This window comes from Andrographis paniculata, unplaced genomic scaffold (genome assembly GCF_009805555.1).
Source record: "Andrographis paniculata isolate CXL003 unplaced genomic scaffold, ASM980555v1 Contig36END, whole genome shotgun sequence".
Classification (NCBI taxonomy): domain Eukaryota; kingdom Viridiplantae; phylum Streptophyta; class Magnoliopsida; order Lamiales; family Acanthaceae; genus Andrographis; species Andrographis paniculata.
Window position 1 is genome coordinate 1,689,950 of NW_026137569.1, and position 16,591 is coordinate 1,706,540.

The 16,591-nt window shown below is 34.3% G+C and overlaps 6 protein-coding genes across 8 annotated transcripts; 5 read left to right on the top strand and 1 right to left on the bottom strand.

Moving 5' to 3' along the window:
- The first annotated feature begins 1,147 nt into the window (after positions 1 to 1,147).
- On the top strand, positions 1,148 to 1,507 carry LOC127249693 (cysteine proteinase inhibitor 5-like). Its single transcript, XM_051272625.1, has one exon. It carries the CDS (start codon positions 1,148 to 1,150, stop codon positions 1,505 to 1,507), a length of 360 nt encoding a protein of 119 aa, XP_051128582.1.
- Positions 1,508 to 2,187: 680 nt separating this feature from the next.
- Positions 2,188 to 2,800, top strand: LOC127249694 (stellacyanin-like). Its single transcript, XM_051272627.1, has 2 exons — positions 2,188 to 2,406; positions 2,484 to 2,800. Exons 1-2 carry the CDS (start codon positions 2,223 to 2,225, stop codon positions 2,798 to 2,800), a joined length of 501 nt encoding a protein of 166 aa, XP_051128584.1. The 5' UTR covers positions 2,188 to 2,222.
- A 982-nt stretch (positions 2,801 to 3,782) lies between these two features.
- On the top strand, positions 3,783 to 5,137 carry LOC127249791 (uncharacterized). Of its 2 annotated transcripts, none has more exons than XM_051272788.1 (3): positions 3,783 to 3,958; positions 4,340 to 4,491; positions 4,807 to 5,137. In XM_051272788.1, the coding sequence occupies exons 1-2, from the start codon at positions 3,859 to 3,861 to the stop codon at positions 4,489 to 4,491; spliced, it is 252 nt and encodes an 83-aa protein (XP_051128745.1). In that variant the 5' UTR covers positions 3,783 to 3,858; the 3' UTR covers positions 4,807 to 5,137. The 2 variants fall into 2 exon arrangements, with proteins under 2 accessions (XP_051128745.1, XP_051128746.1); XM_051272789.1 differs by having other exon boundaries at positions 4,850 to 5,137.
- A 1,571-nt stretch (positions 5,138 to 6,708) lies between these two features.
- Positions 6,709 to 7,613, top strand: LOC127249766 (nuclear transcription factor Y subunit B-1-like). The gene has a single exon (XM_051272745.1). The coding sequence runs from the start codon at positions 6,909 to 6,911 to the stop codon at positions 7,518 to 7,520; it is 612 nt and encodes a 203-aa protein (XP_051128702.1). The 5' UTR covers positions 6,709 to 6,908; the 3' UTR covers positions 7,521 to 7,613.
- Positions 7,614 to 8,254: 641 nt separating this feature from the next.
- LOC127249765 (inositol-phosphate phosphatase) lies at positions 8,255 to 11,312 on the top strand. 2 transcript variants are annotated; one of them, XM_051272743.1, is made up of 13 exons: positions 8,255 to 8,356; positions 8,509 to 8,595; positions 8,732 to 8,787; positions 8,939 to 8,989; positions 9,400 to 9,480; positions 9,607 to 9,710; positions 9,780 to 9,864; positions 10,308 to 10,362; positions 10,460 to 10,503; positions 10,684 to 10,752; positions 10,848 to 10,948; positions 11,019 to 11,075; positions 11,163 to 11,312. In XM_051272743.1, exons 1-13 carry the CDS (start codon positions 8,344 to 8,346, stop codon positions 11,257 to 11,259), a joined length of 900 nt encoding a protein of 299 aa, XP_051128700.1. In that variant the 5' UTR covers positions 8,255 to 8,343; the 3' UTR covers positions 11,260 to 11,312. The 2 variants fall into 2 exon arrangements, with proteins under 2 accessions (XP_051128700.1, XP_051128701.1); XM_051272744.1 differs by lacking the exon at positions 8,255 to 8,356 and adding an exon at positions 8,413 to 8,436.
- On the bottom strand, positions 11,242 to 13,422 carry LOC127249764 (cytochrome b561 and DOMON domain-containing protein At4g17280-like). Its single transcript, XM_051272742.1, has 3 exons — positions 12,604 to 13,422; positions 12,186 to 12,440; positions 11,242 to 12,042 (listed from the first exon to the last, which is right to left on the bottom strand). Exons 1-3 carry the CDS (start codon positions 13,222 to 13,224, stop codon positions 11,713 to 11,715), a joined length of 1,206 nt encoding a protein of 401 aa, XP_051128699.1. The 5' UTR covers positions 13,225 to 13,422; the 3' UTR covers positions 11,242 to 11,712.
- Positions 13,423 to 16,591: the final 3,169 nt, after the last annotated feature.

Sequence of the window (16,591 nt, forward strand, 5' to 3'; positions counted from 1 at the left end):
TTTATTATCAATATAATACTATTATTATTTAAGTATTGTGCCTATTTCAAATATTCATATTATTTTGGGAATGAGGGAGTACATGGTTAATGAAATTGTTGTCGTTGAAATTTTCGCCTTTGACAGCTGATGCTATTTAATCTATCGAAAAATTGTCATAGTAAATTCTTTAACTGGAGAAGATCCTCGGCGGGGAGAGTTTGTGGCTGAGAATCTCACCCCCCGTCTCTTAACCTAAGAAACCTATTCAAAAAAATGTTTGAGCTCAATATTCTTGCAATTTTGATAAATATATACTTCATCTGTCTCACATAATTTGTTTCTATTTTTTATTTTCGTTCGTTCCAATCGTAATTTTTTTTCTTTTTTGGAAATATAGTTATCCACTTTAATCAAATTTTAAAATTTAAATTTTATAATTTTTTTAATATTAATTAAGCTATTTACTTATCTTAATCTATAATTATTTTTACTAAATAATAATAATTTCTACTAATACATTTCTTAATTACCTGTTAATTATACTTTACCTAAATTCTTTTATCTAACCTATGAAATTATATTTATAATTTATATTAAAATTAAAAATATTTTAGTATTAACATATAAAAAATAATTACTATTTTATCTCATTATTAAATTAATTTTTACATATATATATTCATTGGTTTTAAAATATGTACGTATATCATGTGTTGAAAATAATAATAATAAAATTCAGCATCATGCTAAATACTCTAAAATTGTCTGTATTAATTTATATTTTTAATTATATTATAAATATAATTAAGATAATTAGTATCTTAGTTAGTCGCCAATGTTCCGAAAAAAAATAATAATAATAATAATAATAATAAAAATCAGCACATGATTTGTGCCGATAAAATTTTGAATAAAGAAATAAGCTAAATTTTTTGGTATATTATAATGTTACTCTAAAATTTTAGTAATCCAATTAATCACATTCCTTTAGAATAAATAAATAATAATTCAACGCTTACTCTAATTAAAAATCACATTTCTATTTCAAAATTAATAACCAAAATCACAAAATTGCCAAAATAAACATACCTGATGCCACAAGTAATCATTCGTATATATTTTCACATTTCGCCCCCTCAAATTTAGGATATTTCAATAAGTAGCCATGGTTCCGAAAACCGTTCCTCTTTTAATCTTCGTAACCGCCGCCGTCGCTCTTCCCGCCGCCGCCGCCGCTGCCTTGGGCGAGAAGCGCGTCGGCCGATGGGAAGAGATTCGAGATCTGGAACTTCCGACTCTGATGGAGAAGGCGAATTTCGCCGTGAATACGTACAACAAGAAGAAAAAAGCTCACCTGAAGTTCGAGCGAATATTACGAGCGAGATTCATGATAATGGCGGAAGAGCTGCTCCTGTTGGACATCGCTGCTCGAGACGACGGCGAAGTGTCGAGAAAATACAAGGCGTTGGTGCATAATATGCCTTCTAGCTGTTGGCTTGAATTCTTCAGAAAAATAAATGAATGATTCCAAGCTTAGATCTGCAGGTTTGATGCATATAAGTTCGAATAAGATATGGATTTTGAGATAAGTTTTTATTTCTCGCGGATTTCTTCGCTCTTGGGAATAATTGAGATCGTGTTCATAGGAACGAGGTGTTTGTTTGTTTGTTTTTTTTTTTTTTTTTGTTTAAGGTAGATTCTTCGGTCGTTTGATTTGGTGTGTTTTGTTTTGATTTTAGATTAAATAATTATATTCTATTAAAAAATAATTATATTTTTATAAAAATATTAAAATTACATTATAAGCAAATATATAACTTAAAAAGAACGTCGGTTTGCCATAATGTAAGACATGTTGAAGTCATTTGATTTATTTATTATTATTCTTATTTTTTGTTCCTATAAAAAAAAAATGTTTTTTTTGGTGATTTTTATATTTTTACTCATTTTATATTATTCAATTTTTAAAAAAAATTACATCAAATACTATTTTTCTCTCACGAAATATCAAGTCAAATGATAATTTTTTACTTTTTTTCAAACTTCCAAATTTTAAAAAACCACAGTCAAAACAAACCCATAGAGTTGCAGAATTGTACCACGTCCGGCTTGAATTAACAGCCGTTGAAAAAACCGTTTCCCCACCACGCACCGCATTTTCAGTACCCTCTATCTTCTCCTCCTCGCCTGCGTATAATAGTAATCCACCATATCTTCAACCACCATTATTTCATCCAACAATGGCGACGGCGACGTCCTCCTGCCTTCTGCTAACCGCGCTGTTCTTCTTCTTCTTCAACCTCTGCGACTGCACCGAGTTCCAGGTCGGCGAGACAACCGGCTGGACCGTCCCGCCGCGCAACGACACCGAATTCTACAACAATTGGGCCTCCGCCAAGCGATTCACGATCGGAGACACCATACGTAATTACCTTCTAATCAATCCTCATACAAATTACAATCAATTTTAATTTAATTTTAATTTTTTTGGATCGAATTAGGGTTTAGTTACGGGAAAAAGGACTCTGTAATGGAAGTGAGCAAAAGAGACTACGAAGACTGCAACTCAACGCGCCCAAATTACTTCTCCAACACCGGCGACACCATCTTCGCCCTCAACCGCTCCGGCCGCTCCTATTTCATCAGCGGCACGGCGGGGCACTGCCGGAACGGCCAGCGGATGGTCGTTTGGGTCATCACGCAGCAGGATCATTCGCATGCCGCCCGTTCCTCCGCCGCCTCCGGGGGCGGTTTAGCTCCGATAACTGCCGCCGTCATCACGATAATCGGTTCGGTTTGCTGCCTGCCCTTTTTTTAAAAAAAATTCAGTGGGCTGACTTAGGTAGTTATTAGATTAATTATACTATATTATTCAAACTGTGAGATATATATATATATATATATAATTATTTAATAGTAATATTGTAGTATTTCATTAATATATTCCATCAGTTGTGTTATTAGTTAAATTAGTACTAATATTTACGTGTGCTGTTCTAATTTATGGAAAAATAGAATGGAAATTGAATCATTAATTTTATGCTTATTCCAAGTAAACTGGAGCTGGCTATGATAAAAATTGATTATTTGATGACATTTTTTTTGAAAAAAATTAACCAAATTCTTTTAAAAATATCTATATGAATAGATCGGTAGTTTTTTAAGTATGGTAAGAATAAACATTGATATATAAAATGAAAAATAAGGTTAAATATTGATCTAATGCTATTTAATAAAAATAAAATGTACTTTAAATTGCATTATTGAAAAAAGTTAACGAAAATATATAGTATGAAAATAAACTATATTTGTATGAAATAGTATTATGATTTTAAGAGGGAGCAATTATCCTGCTAATTAGTCAGTCTTAATGAAAAGGGTACTCTGAATAGTATTTCCGCATCTATTTGTAACATTAATTTAACATACACATTAGTAAACTGACTTAAGAGAAATGTATTGCAATATATAAGCAATACACCATTAACATTGAATCCGCAACATATATATATATATATAATTATTTTTTTAAAAAAATAAAAAAATGACATAATAAGTGGAATTGACGTAAAATAATGTAATATTTGAAATATAAAATTAATTTTGAATATAATATAAAAAATAAAAAATATATGTTTAATTTAATTTTAAAAATTAAAAAAAATAAAAGAATAGTAAAATTTTTTAAAAACCCTTCAAACAAACTTTTATATTTAATTAGGAAATTTTTTTTCTACCTTTTTTTTTTCAATTAAAAAAAAGTATATATATAAAGCTTTTAGAATCGAGTCTAAAGTCAACGGATGGTGACCTCCTCCCTGGCCAGTTGCCTCCACTTCGTTCCTCCTCAAACCCTTGGTACCGGAGCGCGCGAGAATGGATGAAACCGTTGCACTCTCCTATTGGGATTACGCTAATTTTCTCCTCCTTCGTCCCTTTGCCGCTCTTCTCTTCACCCTCTCCCTACTCTTCTTCGGTCAGATTCTCCCCCTCTCTCTGTATTTAAGATTTTTTTGTCTATGTGGTTGCGCAAATTATAGCCCTGTTTGTTGATATATGTATGTTGGATAGCCTTTTCTCCGTCGATTTTTCCATGGGCAATGCAAATTGGTTGTTTGTTTCTCACGCTGTTCATGTAATTTTGGGGAATTTTGATTTCTCCCAATTAGAGCAATCTCTTTTGCCCTAAATCGTTGATGCTGGAATTTGCCTGATAATTAGGGTTTTTATTTTATTCCTTATTAATTGATGGGTTTACTCTACATCGGCCAAATCTTTGGGGTAGTGATCCTTAATAAGTCCTGTAAACGTTAATTTGATTGTTTTGAACTTTTTCCTGCTTTTGTGATCTGTTCAGGATGGTTTTTGGCATGGAAGCTGGTGCTGGTTCATGTGCCTCTGGTGCAGGAGATCTTTGGCCTCAGGAAGAAGCCTGTCAAGCCAAAGCCTGCTAGCAGAAGAAGAATTACTCAATTTTACAATAGAATGAATCCCCAACATCTCTCCTAGGTAATGCCCAATTTCCTGGTTAGCTTTGAAGTCAAGTTTAATCTCCATTATAATGATTATTTGTTACTGAATTCGGAACCTTTCGAAGCAGTTTTTTAAGTATGCCAACACAATTAGAAGCTAAGAAACGATTGGAAAACTTTCCGGTAGTGGTTAAAGTTATAGTTGCATCAAGGCATTGGTTATGGAATTCTTTTTGATTGGATTGTAGGGGATATTTCTGTTAGAATTTGCTTAGTTTAAATGCACAAGATCTTGTTGGGCTTCTGTCATGCCGCCGTGGTTTTACGATAATTAATGTTTTATGATCCTCAGAATGTTTCAAGAAATTGATGACGATGTTGGGTTTTGATGGTAGTGCTCTGAAGAGAACTATTGGGTGTGGCTACATTGGGGAAGCTATGGAGTATTATATAAATCAATTCATTCTGTAAATAGTATTGAACGAAAACCCTGTATCAATATACATAGGATTATGATAATCTATATGTGCAAAAAGAAGAAGAAGATATCCTTGATGAAGCCATCGTTAAGTTAAACAGTTCTGTAATTCATTTGGATATTTGAAGAATTTGGGTTTGTTGGTATTACTATTATCATATTCAATTTGATTGATGAAAATATATATCTGGATATTTAATATTTATTTGTATATTATTTGAAATTTTTTGTACCGTTTTAAATTTCCCTTCTCACGTGACAGTGGCCTTGCTGTTACTAGAGATTTTATGCTACATCATCTACGTCACGCGTTGGGCGTTACCAAGCCTTCTCACATGGTTTGATACGTCTGTTTTTATTATTATTATTATATATATATATATGACTGTGAGAATCTGCCGCTATCTAAATCTCAGTCGAATGATAAGGCAAGTCACACTAGTTTTGTGTTTGTGTTTATTTTTATTTTTTATTTATTATTATTTTCTTATAATTTCAAACTAGTTTTGATTCTAATTTTATTCCAATAAATATTTGTTTTATTATAAAAATTATATGAATAATAATTCTAATTATAAATTATGGGTATGTTCTATTTAAAAATATACATACGGCCTTATCCAAAAATATCAATATATTATACATTCATTATTTTGTATATTTTTTAGACAATTATTTATATCTCACATAAAAAATATCTATTCAAATTATCTTAAAAAACATACTTTTAATTCAGAAATAAATTTTAAATTAATTTATTTAAATATGTAAAAATAAGTTAATTTATAATTTAGACTTTTTTTTTTTTTCTTAGTGTATCCTTTAAAAAAAATTAATATATTAGACATTTATTATTTTTATATTCAAAAGACAATTTCATATATTTTACATAAAAAAATTTATCTTTTCATTAATCTCACAAAACAAATACATCCTTCTACATTGATCTTTTTATAGTTTCCATGCATTTTTTAATGTTCTTTAAAAAGAATTCTTTAAAATATTATTATTACATCAAACAATTGTTGGATGTGCTTTGTTATAATTTGAAATTGATGTGATTTAAAATTAATTTAAAGTAAATGCTAATTCGATTTTTTTTTTTGAAAATAGGGTAATATTTTGTGGAAGGAAATATTTATATTTTTATTGAGTGTGGGTTGAATAATTATATAGTTTTATTTAAAATAAAAAATAAAAAATTTGTTTGATTGTAAATTAAAATTAATTTTTAAATTGTACAAATTGAATATATATTTTTTTATTTAAAATAAAAACACTAACACAAGCGGACACACCTGTTATACTTCCAAATTTAAACTATTTCTAAACACATAAAACAGACCAAAAAATAAAAATATGGTACAATATAATAAAATGGGAGGAAGAAAATATTCTTTGTTTATATTAATATAAAATTAAATTAAATTTATAAATATAATCATTTTAATTAAAAACACATAACAGCCGGTTCGAACCGGAAATCTATGGTTCATCGAAAATAGAAACTGAAACTGAACCGCGTGAAAAACCGGCTTCGGCTTCGGTGGTTCGGGTTTGAAACATTCGAACCGGCAGGTGGAACCGCCCGTTTGAAACCCGTGGGGCAAGTTTTGTTGGAGTTGGTGGTGGTTGTGGAGCGAAGACGTTGGCCTGTTTTTAATGCTTTCAATTAATACTTTTTCACTGATTTCACTGTTTGTTTTGATTCCATTAAAATTTTTCGTTGGATTTTGAGAAGTTGTTTTGCAAAATTATGACAGATGAGAGAGAGAGAGAGTTTCACTCCAAACGAGAAACTCACCGCCGCATTTGCCCTACCAACTTTCTTCTTCGTATCAGTGCCTTTTTCATCAATAATTTTGTCCAATTCTCTCTTCTGTCCTCCAATGAACCCCAGAATGGTCTTCAAGTCCCGCCCCACAAATGTGTATATATATATATATATTACATATTAATTTAATAATAATTGAAAAATGAAGACCGGGGACTTCAACATGGGCATGACCTTACCTCCTCATGCAAACTCCGGCGACGACTCCGAATGCGTGGTCCGGGAGCAGGACCGTTTCATGCCCATCGCCAACGTCATCAGGATCATGCGCAAGATCCTGCCGCCGCATGCCAAGATCTCCGACGACGCCAAGGAGACCATTCAGGAGTGCGTGTCGGAGTACATCAGCTTCATCACCGGCGAAGCCAACGACCGCTGCCAGCGCGAGCAGCGCAAGACCATCACTGCCGAGGACATCCTCTGGGCCATGAGCAAGCTCGGCTTCGACGACTACGTCGAGCCCCTCACTCTCTACCTCCACCGCTACCGTGAGTTCGACGGCGGTGATCGCGGCTCGCTCCGGGGGGACCCGCTCGTCAAGCGGGTCGCCGCCACTGCCGCCTCCTCCGACCATGCTTTCTCGGCCTTTCCGCAGGCCACTGCATTTCTTCATCACATGGCGCCGCCGCCGCCGCCGCACCACCCCGGGTTCTATGCCCCGCCGCCGCCACCGCAAATGAATCTGTTCAAGGATCCCGCCGCTGCGGGGCCGTCGTGCATTGAGCCGTTTCCGCCGCGTAAGGAGCATATATGAGCGGCGCCACTGTGGGTTTTTTTTTAATGCTTATTTGGTGTTGGTTTTAATTTCAGTTTCAGTTTAACAGACAATGAGGATGATGATGATGACTCTTGCCCATTTCACATTTAATTATTCCATCTGTTGTATCTGCGATGTTTCTCAGTATTTAAGTTTAGCATTATCAGTATTTAATTAATATATATATATATATATATTAATTTCAAGAACACACAATTAAAAATTAAAAATCTTCTAAGTTATTGCCGTCTGTAAGTTATCTGTGTTTTGGCCCTTTGATCTTTTCGACTTCTTGGTAACTTCTCATCTCCTCCCTGTTTGGTCTCTTTTGTTTCACCCTCTTGGTTGTCCTTTGAACTCAAATTTGCCCACAATATATAGCAGAAATTTTCCAGATTGAGTTGGAATAGAGTGCTAAATCAGACTCAACCAATTACAAAATCAAACTTAACATAGAGTGAATATCAACCTTTTCAATCCTACATAAATTACTACTCTGTATTGACCTGATAATCAGTTGAGGCACATTGTTGAAGGCATATAGCGCAAATTGGAACGCTTTCAATTACATCAACATTTTCTACAGACTACTGATAAGAAGATACTCTGACGTTAAGAAGAATATCCCAACTGAACCGCCGGTTCGAAGCGCTAACGGATGGTTCACGGTTTGAAACGGTTCTGGTTTAATGGCGGTCCGGTCGGTTCGGAACCGGCTGAGCAAGTTAATACGGTATAGTATATAAATGGTCCGAGGAGTCGCAGAGCGCTATCAACAACTATTCTATCACTACTGTTACCAATCCCCAAGCATCCAGAAATGGCGGAAAAAGGTGTCGAGGCCTCGAATTTTATTTTTTTCTCATGGGGATTTACTGAGCAAAACTCGAGCACTACAGAGATTAATTCAGCTGTGAACATTGCGTGTGGTGTTTTTTTTTTGATTTTTTGTGCAATTGCAGTTGACTGTTGTTTTGGATTTCAGGTTTGTTGGAGGACTATGCCGCGGATGCGGAAGTTGCGAAGGAGACGATCTTCTCTGAATCTCTAGATACAAGCATAGCCGAAGAAGGCACGGCGGTCTCGAAATTTTTTTCTTATTGGCATTCACTGAGCAAACTCGAGCAGTACAGAGATTAGTTCAGCCGTGAACATTGTGCGTGTTGTTTTTTTGTGCGATTGTAGTTGACTTTTGTTTTGGATTTCAGGTTCGATGGAGGACTTCTTAGCCGCGGCGGTGGAAGCTGCGCGTAAAGCCGGAGAGGTGGAGCTCTTGCCTGAATCTCCAAATTCCTTATCATTGAGCACTCTTGTATTGGCGCTTTCGCGCCGCACTGGAACTATCTCCATTTTCCCGCTTAATATGTGGTTTTAGTTTTTATTAATTTATTTCAGAATTTTGTTTTGGTTTGCAGATAATCCGTGCTGGTTTTTACGGGAAGAAAGGTGTGGAGCACAAAGGCCTGGTAAGATGCTGGCTATGTTACAGTTCTATTGATTCTGGAAATTTTGAGATAAGTGTGTTTGATCCTATTATTAGTCTGGCCTTTGTTGTATTTATTTATTTATATATTTTGTATCCGGAATACATCTCTAACGGAACAGTATGTTAATGAATCACTTTTAAGTGGATATTCTTTTGATGTAGATTTTGTGTGTGATTTAGTGGCTGGATTTTCGAGAGTTTCTGAGTTTCATCCTTCACTCTGGAATGTGTTGATTGTTTAGTCTAAGTTCACGTTTGTTATTTATCCTTATAGGAACGTATGTACTATTGAATAGCCTTACAAGCAGTGATGCTCTGCATTCTTTTTTTTGCATCTACATATGCTATTTTATTATGCATGTTGATCATCCATTTGTTTTAATGGCGTAGGTGGATTTAGTGACTGAAACTGATAAAGGCTGTGAAGAGCTAATATTCACTTTTCTGAAGCAGAAATTCCCTGACCATAAGGTTAGCCCTATATTTACTCATGCTTCCCGTTTCGGATTGCTATTCTGTATCTTTGCTCTACGTGATTGAGTTAAATGCTTCTATTTCATCTGTTTTTTTTTATTTTATTTTATTTTATTTTTATAGTTCATTGGAGAAGAAACAACTGCAGCTCTTGGTCCTGAAGAATTGACTAATGAGCCAACCTGGATTGTTGATCCTTTGGATGGAACAACCAACTTTGTGCATTCGTAAGTTTCTTATATTTATTTCATTTGTTTTCACATTGAAGTCATGGCTATAACTGAATGCCATTGCAGGTTTCCATTTGTATGTGTGTCCATTGGATTAACAATTCAAAAAGTTCCAACAGTTGGAGTTGTCTACAATCCAATAATGGATGAGGTAAAATTGTTCAGCTTCTCAATGATATATTCTTAAAGCTTAACCTCTGCAACATATTGCATCATTTGTTTTATGTAGATAAGATCACCAAATTCATCACTTAGAAGTTCCTTTCTTAACTTAACATGAAATCAAGTGTTGTACAGCCTGGAACTTAAAAACTTGCAATCCTAGTTCTATTGTATTCACAGTCAGACTATCCTATATCCCACTTGTTGTTACTAATAAAGTTACTTCTGTAGAGGAGTATATTCCCTTGGATCAAGTATATAAAATATATGCTTATCCATTGAGGTGTCCACTAGCACCATCTTCCTTCTCTTGAGTCTTGATTCTCTTCTGCTATCCATCAGTGGCTACTGGCATAGGAATGCAAATACTATTACATTGCTTAACAGTTCTGCACATGCAATACATTACAAATATTGTGTTTGTCTGTGAAGCTTTTTACTGCTATTCGTGGAAAAGGTTCTTTCCTAAATGGGAATCCTATCAAAGGTTAGTTTCTTCTTCATTTAGAGATTTTGAGTACTGGCCACTATTATAAATTTTAGTGAGAACTGTGAACAATTCAGTTATATCTTGAATCCTACAGCCAGTAGTCAAACCGAGCTTGTGAAGTCCCTTCTTGCCACAGAGGTACTCAGCTACACATATTAATGCAAAAGTGATTGATCTGTATGCATTCAGTTATTATGAATAAGGTTCTTGTGAGAGACTAGGATGATGCCTAGTTTCAAGTTTTAACAAAGCCTTTTTTATTTAATTCTTGTGTTCTACTTTACGTATGAGTGGCAGTGTGTAAACTGAAATTGGCAGGTCGGAACAAAACGTGACAAACCTACTATGGATGATGTTACCAATAGGATCAAGAGTCTACTCTTCAAGGTAACCTAGTGATGATAGAATATCAGCGATCTTCCAAATTTCTTTATCCTCAATTTTTCGTAAACTAGCTGAAAGGATAACTCTCATTGGATCAGGTTAGGTCTGTCAGAATGGGTGGATCCTGTGCATTAAACCTCTGTGGAATTGCATGTGGAAGGCTTGATTTAACCTATGAAATCGGTTTTGGAGGCGCTTGGTATGATTTCATAACCTTATAGTTGGCAGTGATGTAGTATATGGTACTAAGCATTTGGTTCTCTTTTCAGGGACGTAGCAGCCGGTGCAGTTATTGTAACTGAAGCTGGAGGTCTTGTATTTGATCCGTGAGTTCATGCTCTTGAACTTGATAAAAACCATGCTCAGTTTTAAACATGCAACTAATGTTCTGTTTCCTTTTTGTATTTTAACAGTTCTGGTAAGGATTTTGATCTCACTTCTCAGCGAGTAGCTGCTTCAAATGCTTTCCTCAAGGATGCATTTGTTGACACATTGCAGCAATCGGAATAGAGATCACTTTGATACCAGATAAGCTTGGTTTACTATCCAGAGGAACTATAGTATGAGCATTGCTAGTACATGCACATCATGTATTAGATGATTTTTCCTCTTGGCTGATGCCTAGAGACATACCCTCTTCACAATTAAAACAAATAAATAAAAGCATTGATTCTATCTTTTCACAAGTTTTATCAATTTTGATTCACACAATGTAATCCATCTTATCTGTGGCTTTGCTAGTATCACATTTAGGTCTTAATGTGGCTGGCATTAGGAAATGAGTACAATTTTCTAGAGGCATAAAGATCCCCTATGCTCTGCTCACCTAGAATTGAAGGATATATCAACACAGTTAGAACACCAAAAACATACTAGAGACGGAATCGTAACATAAACATGAAGGGTTTGGACAAAAACACAAGCCAAATAGAAGAACTCCATTCATCAAACGGTATGTCTGCTTCATATTATGTCTTGAGGCCGTGATGTGTAGCCGTTGTAACCGTTTTTCCCATTGATCCCATTAGACATGTTCTGACTTTGGCTTGATTTTTTCCTCCTCAGAACCATGCACCATGTGTAAACTTCCAGTGTTGCTGCAACACAAGCCAGACCTATTAGGACCCCAATGTAAGCTCTCTTCCATTTCTTCTCTGGATTTAGAATGTCAAAGCCCTTGAAAATGTTGATAATGCTTAGAACTATAACAGAGTATCCGATGAAGTGGTGGTATATGTTCCAATAGAATCTGTGTTTGTGCTCCCTTTTAGGCCTTAGAAGCATAGCAGAAACCTATACAACAAGAAAGCCTCCATTATAATCAATATCTAAGTTTTCGAACATTTACGAATTTGAGCACTATCCCCTTGGATTGTCATAAAGTAAATTTCACGGAAAGTCTACAGTTACTTTTTCTTACTGCTTAAAGCTGATACCTGGAGGGTTGCAAGGCAAAATATTACAATGCCAATAACTCTATGTGCTGTGTACTGAATTCCGGGAGACTGGCTTCCTAGTTGGATTCCGATTGCCCAACCTGTAACCCCGGTGATGTAGGCTGAGACTTGGCAAGTAGCGTGTAGATAGAACCATGCTGGATCTGCAGATGGGAACACTTTTAGGTACCTTGCCAATACAGCACCAGTTGGCAACAGGATCCCCCAACTCACTGAATTTAGTAGTCCATGAATCTGTATGTTCCCTTAACATGATTAGATATAGTGCAGACACAAGAATGTTGTTTACTTACCATGCTTAGAATGTATTAGGTACAAGAACTGACCATAAGAAATGATAAGAAAGAAAAGCAGCAGATATTATAACATGGTTTGATCAACATGTTAAAAAACTTACATTCCTTTTCCTAGTTCTGGAGTTGACTGCTCCTCCAGACGATGCTCCTGTCTCTCCAGAAAGAAAATTTAGTGTCCCCGTAGACTGAACATTAGAACCGGAAGTAGGATGTATTCCTGGAGTGTCTCCAGTAATGGGACCCTCTTGCCAAACTTGATTCACTGTGGAGCTTAAATTGTTGAACTTTAAACTAGCGAAAATAGTGATTTCACTCCTTGCATATGTTGCCTTTAAGTCCGAAACCTCGAAACTTAGATTTCCTTGCTGTAATTGAGTCTGGTACCCTGCAATGGGTGCTGTGTATGCTCTCATTGTGCCATCGGATTTCTGGAAAGCCACTAGTGCTTGTGCCCCGACCATGCCTTGCCCTGTAGGATTAATTCCCCATGCTGTCCATCTAGAAGATGAGACTCCCGTGTGACGATACGCAATCTTAACTGTTTTAGCTGATTGATCATAGTCCCAGTGCAGAAATGAGTTGAGGTGTGGGAGGTCATTGCATGACTTGAATTTCTGGTTGCTGGCAAAGCTGTAGTGTGCACATGATTGGCCATGGGATGGTGTGTACAGAGAAGATAAAACAGTACAGATGATCAAAACGGGTCCGAACATTCTGAGCATGACTTTCTGGATTTCTCAGAAAAAAAGGTTTGCAGTTTTTGGAAAGAATAATTTTCTTGATGAGGATGTGGCAAATAAAAGTTGGGACAGAAAGGGTCTATATAAATAGACAATGTATTGGTTGGAAGGGATGTGAGTGGTTGCAGTTTGGTTAAGAAGGGTTAACTAATGCTATTGCCTTGAAGTTTAGGTTTGAACATTCTTGACTTCCTACAAGGCTCTTGTCTAACCTCAAACCATATGTGGACCACAATCTTAGAATTTGCAATCATTAATAGAGTCCTTTGTTTGTTTTTACTGATTCTATTGATACTTTTTGTTTACTTTTTGTTGAATATTAGCATGCGTGGTCTGGATTCATGACCTAGGATGCAAGAGAAAGATAAAAGATAGCTAGCATTCATTAGTTTGTTGCTTCTTCGTTGGTCCCTTGTTTTGTATTGACAATTATTGCTGGCATGTGAAGTTTCTAACTTTTGAGATACAGTGGTTGTTTTTATTAGATACTTTTGGTGGGAGTGGATATAATATATGTATATGTAAACCAGGAGTTTCTGGATCAAACATTGAATGAATCTATGAATATTATTTTGTTGTTCCAGCGAAGTGTCTTAACTCTTAACCGGGGAGACTTCTTACACAGTAAAATTAACAAATCCCTTTTGGTATTTTAATTAAAGTAGCCAAAGGATCTGATGATGCAATGAATAGGTTGGATTAGGTGTCTGTCTAATGCAGCAGGTGGACTGGAAAGCCCTGCACAGGTCAAACCAACTCTCCTGTTTTCTTGATCAGTTCTTCTCCATTCATCTTTGATATTTATATTTATATTTATATTTATATTTATATATTGTATATTTTGTCTGGATGCTTACTTGCCTCATATGAATAATCATATTTAATTCAAGAATTTAGGGCAATCATTGCAGGCATGTTGCCTCCAATTCAGGCTTGTGTGCATTTCAAGAAGAGCTTTTTCACCCGATTCTAACTGCATGTCCTCTTCTGCAGTTGGGTGCTTTACCTCGGTAAGATTTCAATGCGTGTATATATATATATATATATTTGTGTGTATATGAATGATGATTCTGTGTTAGAAATTTTGTGATGGAATTGTTACCTAAGCATGACTTCGTTGCCCCAATTTAAGGATTGAAACATAGCTTAGATGAAATAAAATAAAAAGGGGTTATACTAACTGTAAGGATTTCTGTCGCCATGACAGCTGGTTCTGGGTATGGATTTTAAAAGTAACGTGAGGCTTGGATCGTGAATTAGGATGTTGTACCCAATAAAACAGCCTAGATAATATTTCTCAATCGTGTTTCTTTAAGCTTTGGATTTGATGTAATGTTCATGTGTGTTTTTATATCCCCGTACGGGGATAATATAGTAAAGTAATTGAAAATGAATAATTTAAAATTGAGTAGTTGCAATAATTTATGTTCTTTTATTGATTAAGATGGTGGGATTATGACTTTTGTGGACGTAACGTAGCAAGTGACATGCAAAATTGTAAATATCCACTGGAGAATTAAATTAAGTTAAAGTAATATAAAGATGGCCTTTATTGCTCTGGGTGGCTATTCTTACGTGATTTTAGACAAATATTTGAATTGGAAAATTTTGTTGATCTCCCTCTTAATCATTGAAATAGACTAATTTCTGTAGAATTCATATTAAATAAATTATATTATTGAAGACAATAATATATTATGTGTGGGCTTCTACTTCATTGTGACTTTTTAATTATTTTTTTGGAGCTCCACATGGGCTATCTTTTTTTATTGGGCCCAAAATAAATAAATATGATATTATGAGCCGGATAATTTATGGGCTTTTATTTATAGCCGATTGGGCTGATTTAATTGAAGGGTGAGAATTGTTTATTTATTTATTTATTATTATTTTCTTATATTGTATTGTGATTTCAAATAATAATATCATACACTGAATATAACGCAAAATGTTTGTCAAGAAATATCACTAGATTACGTCAATGTCACGATGAATGCAGTTAAGCTATTAGAATGTGCACTTATTAAGGGACAGCTGTACATCATAAATATACTCCAATATGTTTTATTATTTTAAATTTATTTTATCAGTGCCGCTGCCAAGTTTGTATTTGACATTTAAATGAGGTTGAGCTTGATATTGTGTGAGAGACTTATATACCTTCTATAGGATTGAGTGTGTTTCTTATTTGAGTTGAGATTTGACCGGCTATATTCTGTGAGAAAATTATGTACTTTTACAAGATTAGAATTGTCAAAATTGAATTGTTCTGAAAATTCGAATTTGTTTAATCTGAAATTTTTAAATTCGGATTTGGGTGTTTCGAGTTTTTAAAAGAATTGAATTGATCTAAACTCGAAGTGAAAAATATAGCAATCCGGTCATCGGAAAACCCAAAAATCGGATTTGATTTTAACTTAATTTTATAATTAAAATTCTTTTTTATTTCAAACAATAATATACTATAAAATAAAAGTTAAAAAAAAAGTAAGATTTATTTAAAAAAAATATTAAAAAATGAAATTAGATTTTCGGATTTATTTTTGTAGCATATTTTCTAGATAAATTTAAAATTTTCAAATTTTAGAGTTTGTTGTGTCATGTTGTCAGGGTTCATTGGAATTATCCCACCTAACATATAAAGTAATGAAAAAAAACTGTAAAATAATAAAAAAAAAAAAAACTTTTAAAAAAACTTGTTTGTGTATAGACACTAATCTCAAAAATATATATATGTATAGAATATACATAAATAGATTTAATAATATTTTTTTGCTCATTTTAAATGCTAGTCTATACGTGCTAATAATAAAAAAAAAGTAAAAAAAAAAAGTTCTGGAGTCTTCGAAGTCAACCATTTGAACAAAAGAAGAGTCGTAATTTGGTTACTAATCACTAACCACTATCTTAATGAAATTAATTGAATCAATACACGTGTGGCAATTATGACTGAAATTATAAGCAATAAAAAAAAAAATGATGCGACAAAATTTTCGATATTCCAATAATTTATGGGACAAATGTGGAATAGTAATTATTCCCATTACCAATTCACCACTGTCGAAAATAATTAGTTTGTGGCTCGAATTAAATTGTTTTGGGGTTTAAATACATAAAACTCAATTATTTTGTTGACAAAATTGACCGTTATTGGGTAGTGTTAGGCGCCGACGGCCATGCATTCAGCACGTGTTTTATTTTCTTAAAATCCGTGTGAATATAGGAGTGAATTGAACACTGATGACACTCCAGCATGTCTTGCAATTTTTTTGTTACTAAACTTATTTACTAGGATTAGGAAATAAGCATTTAATTATTGTTCAATAATAATTTAAAAATAATTTAGATA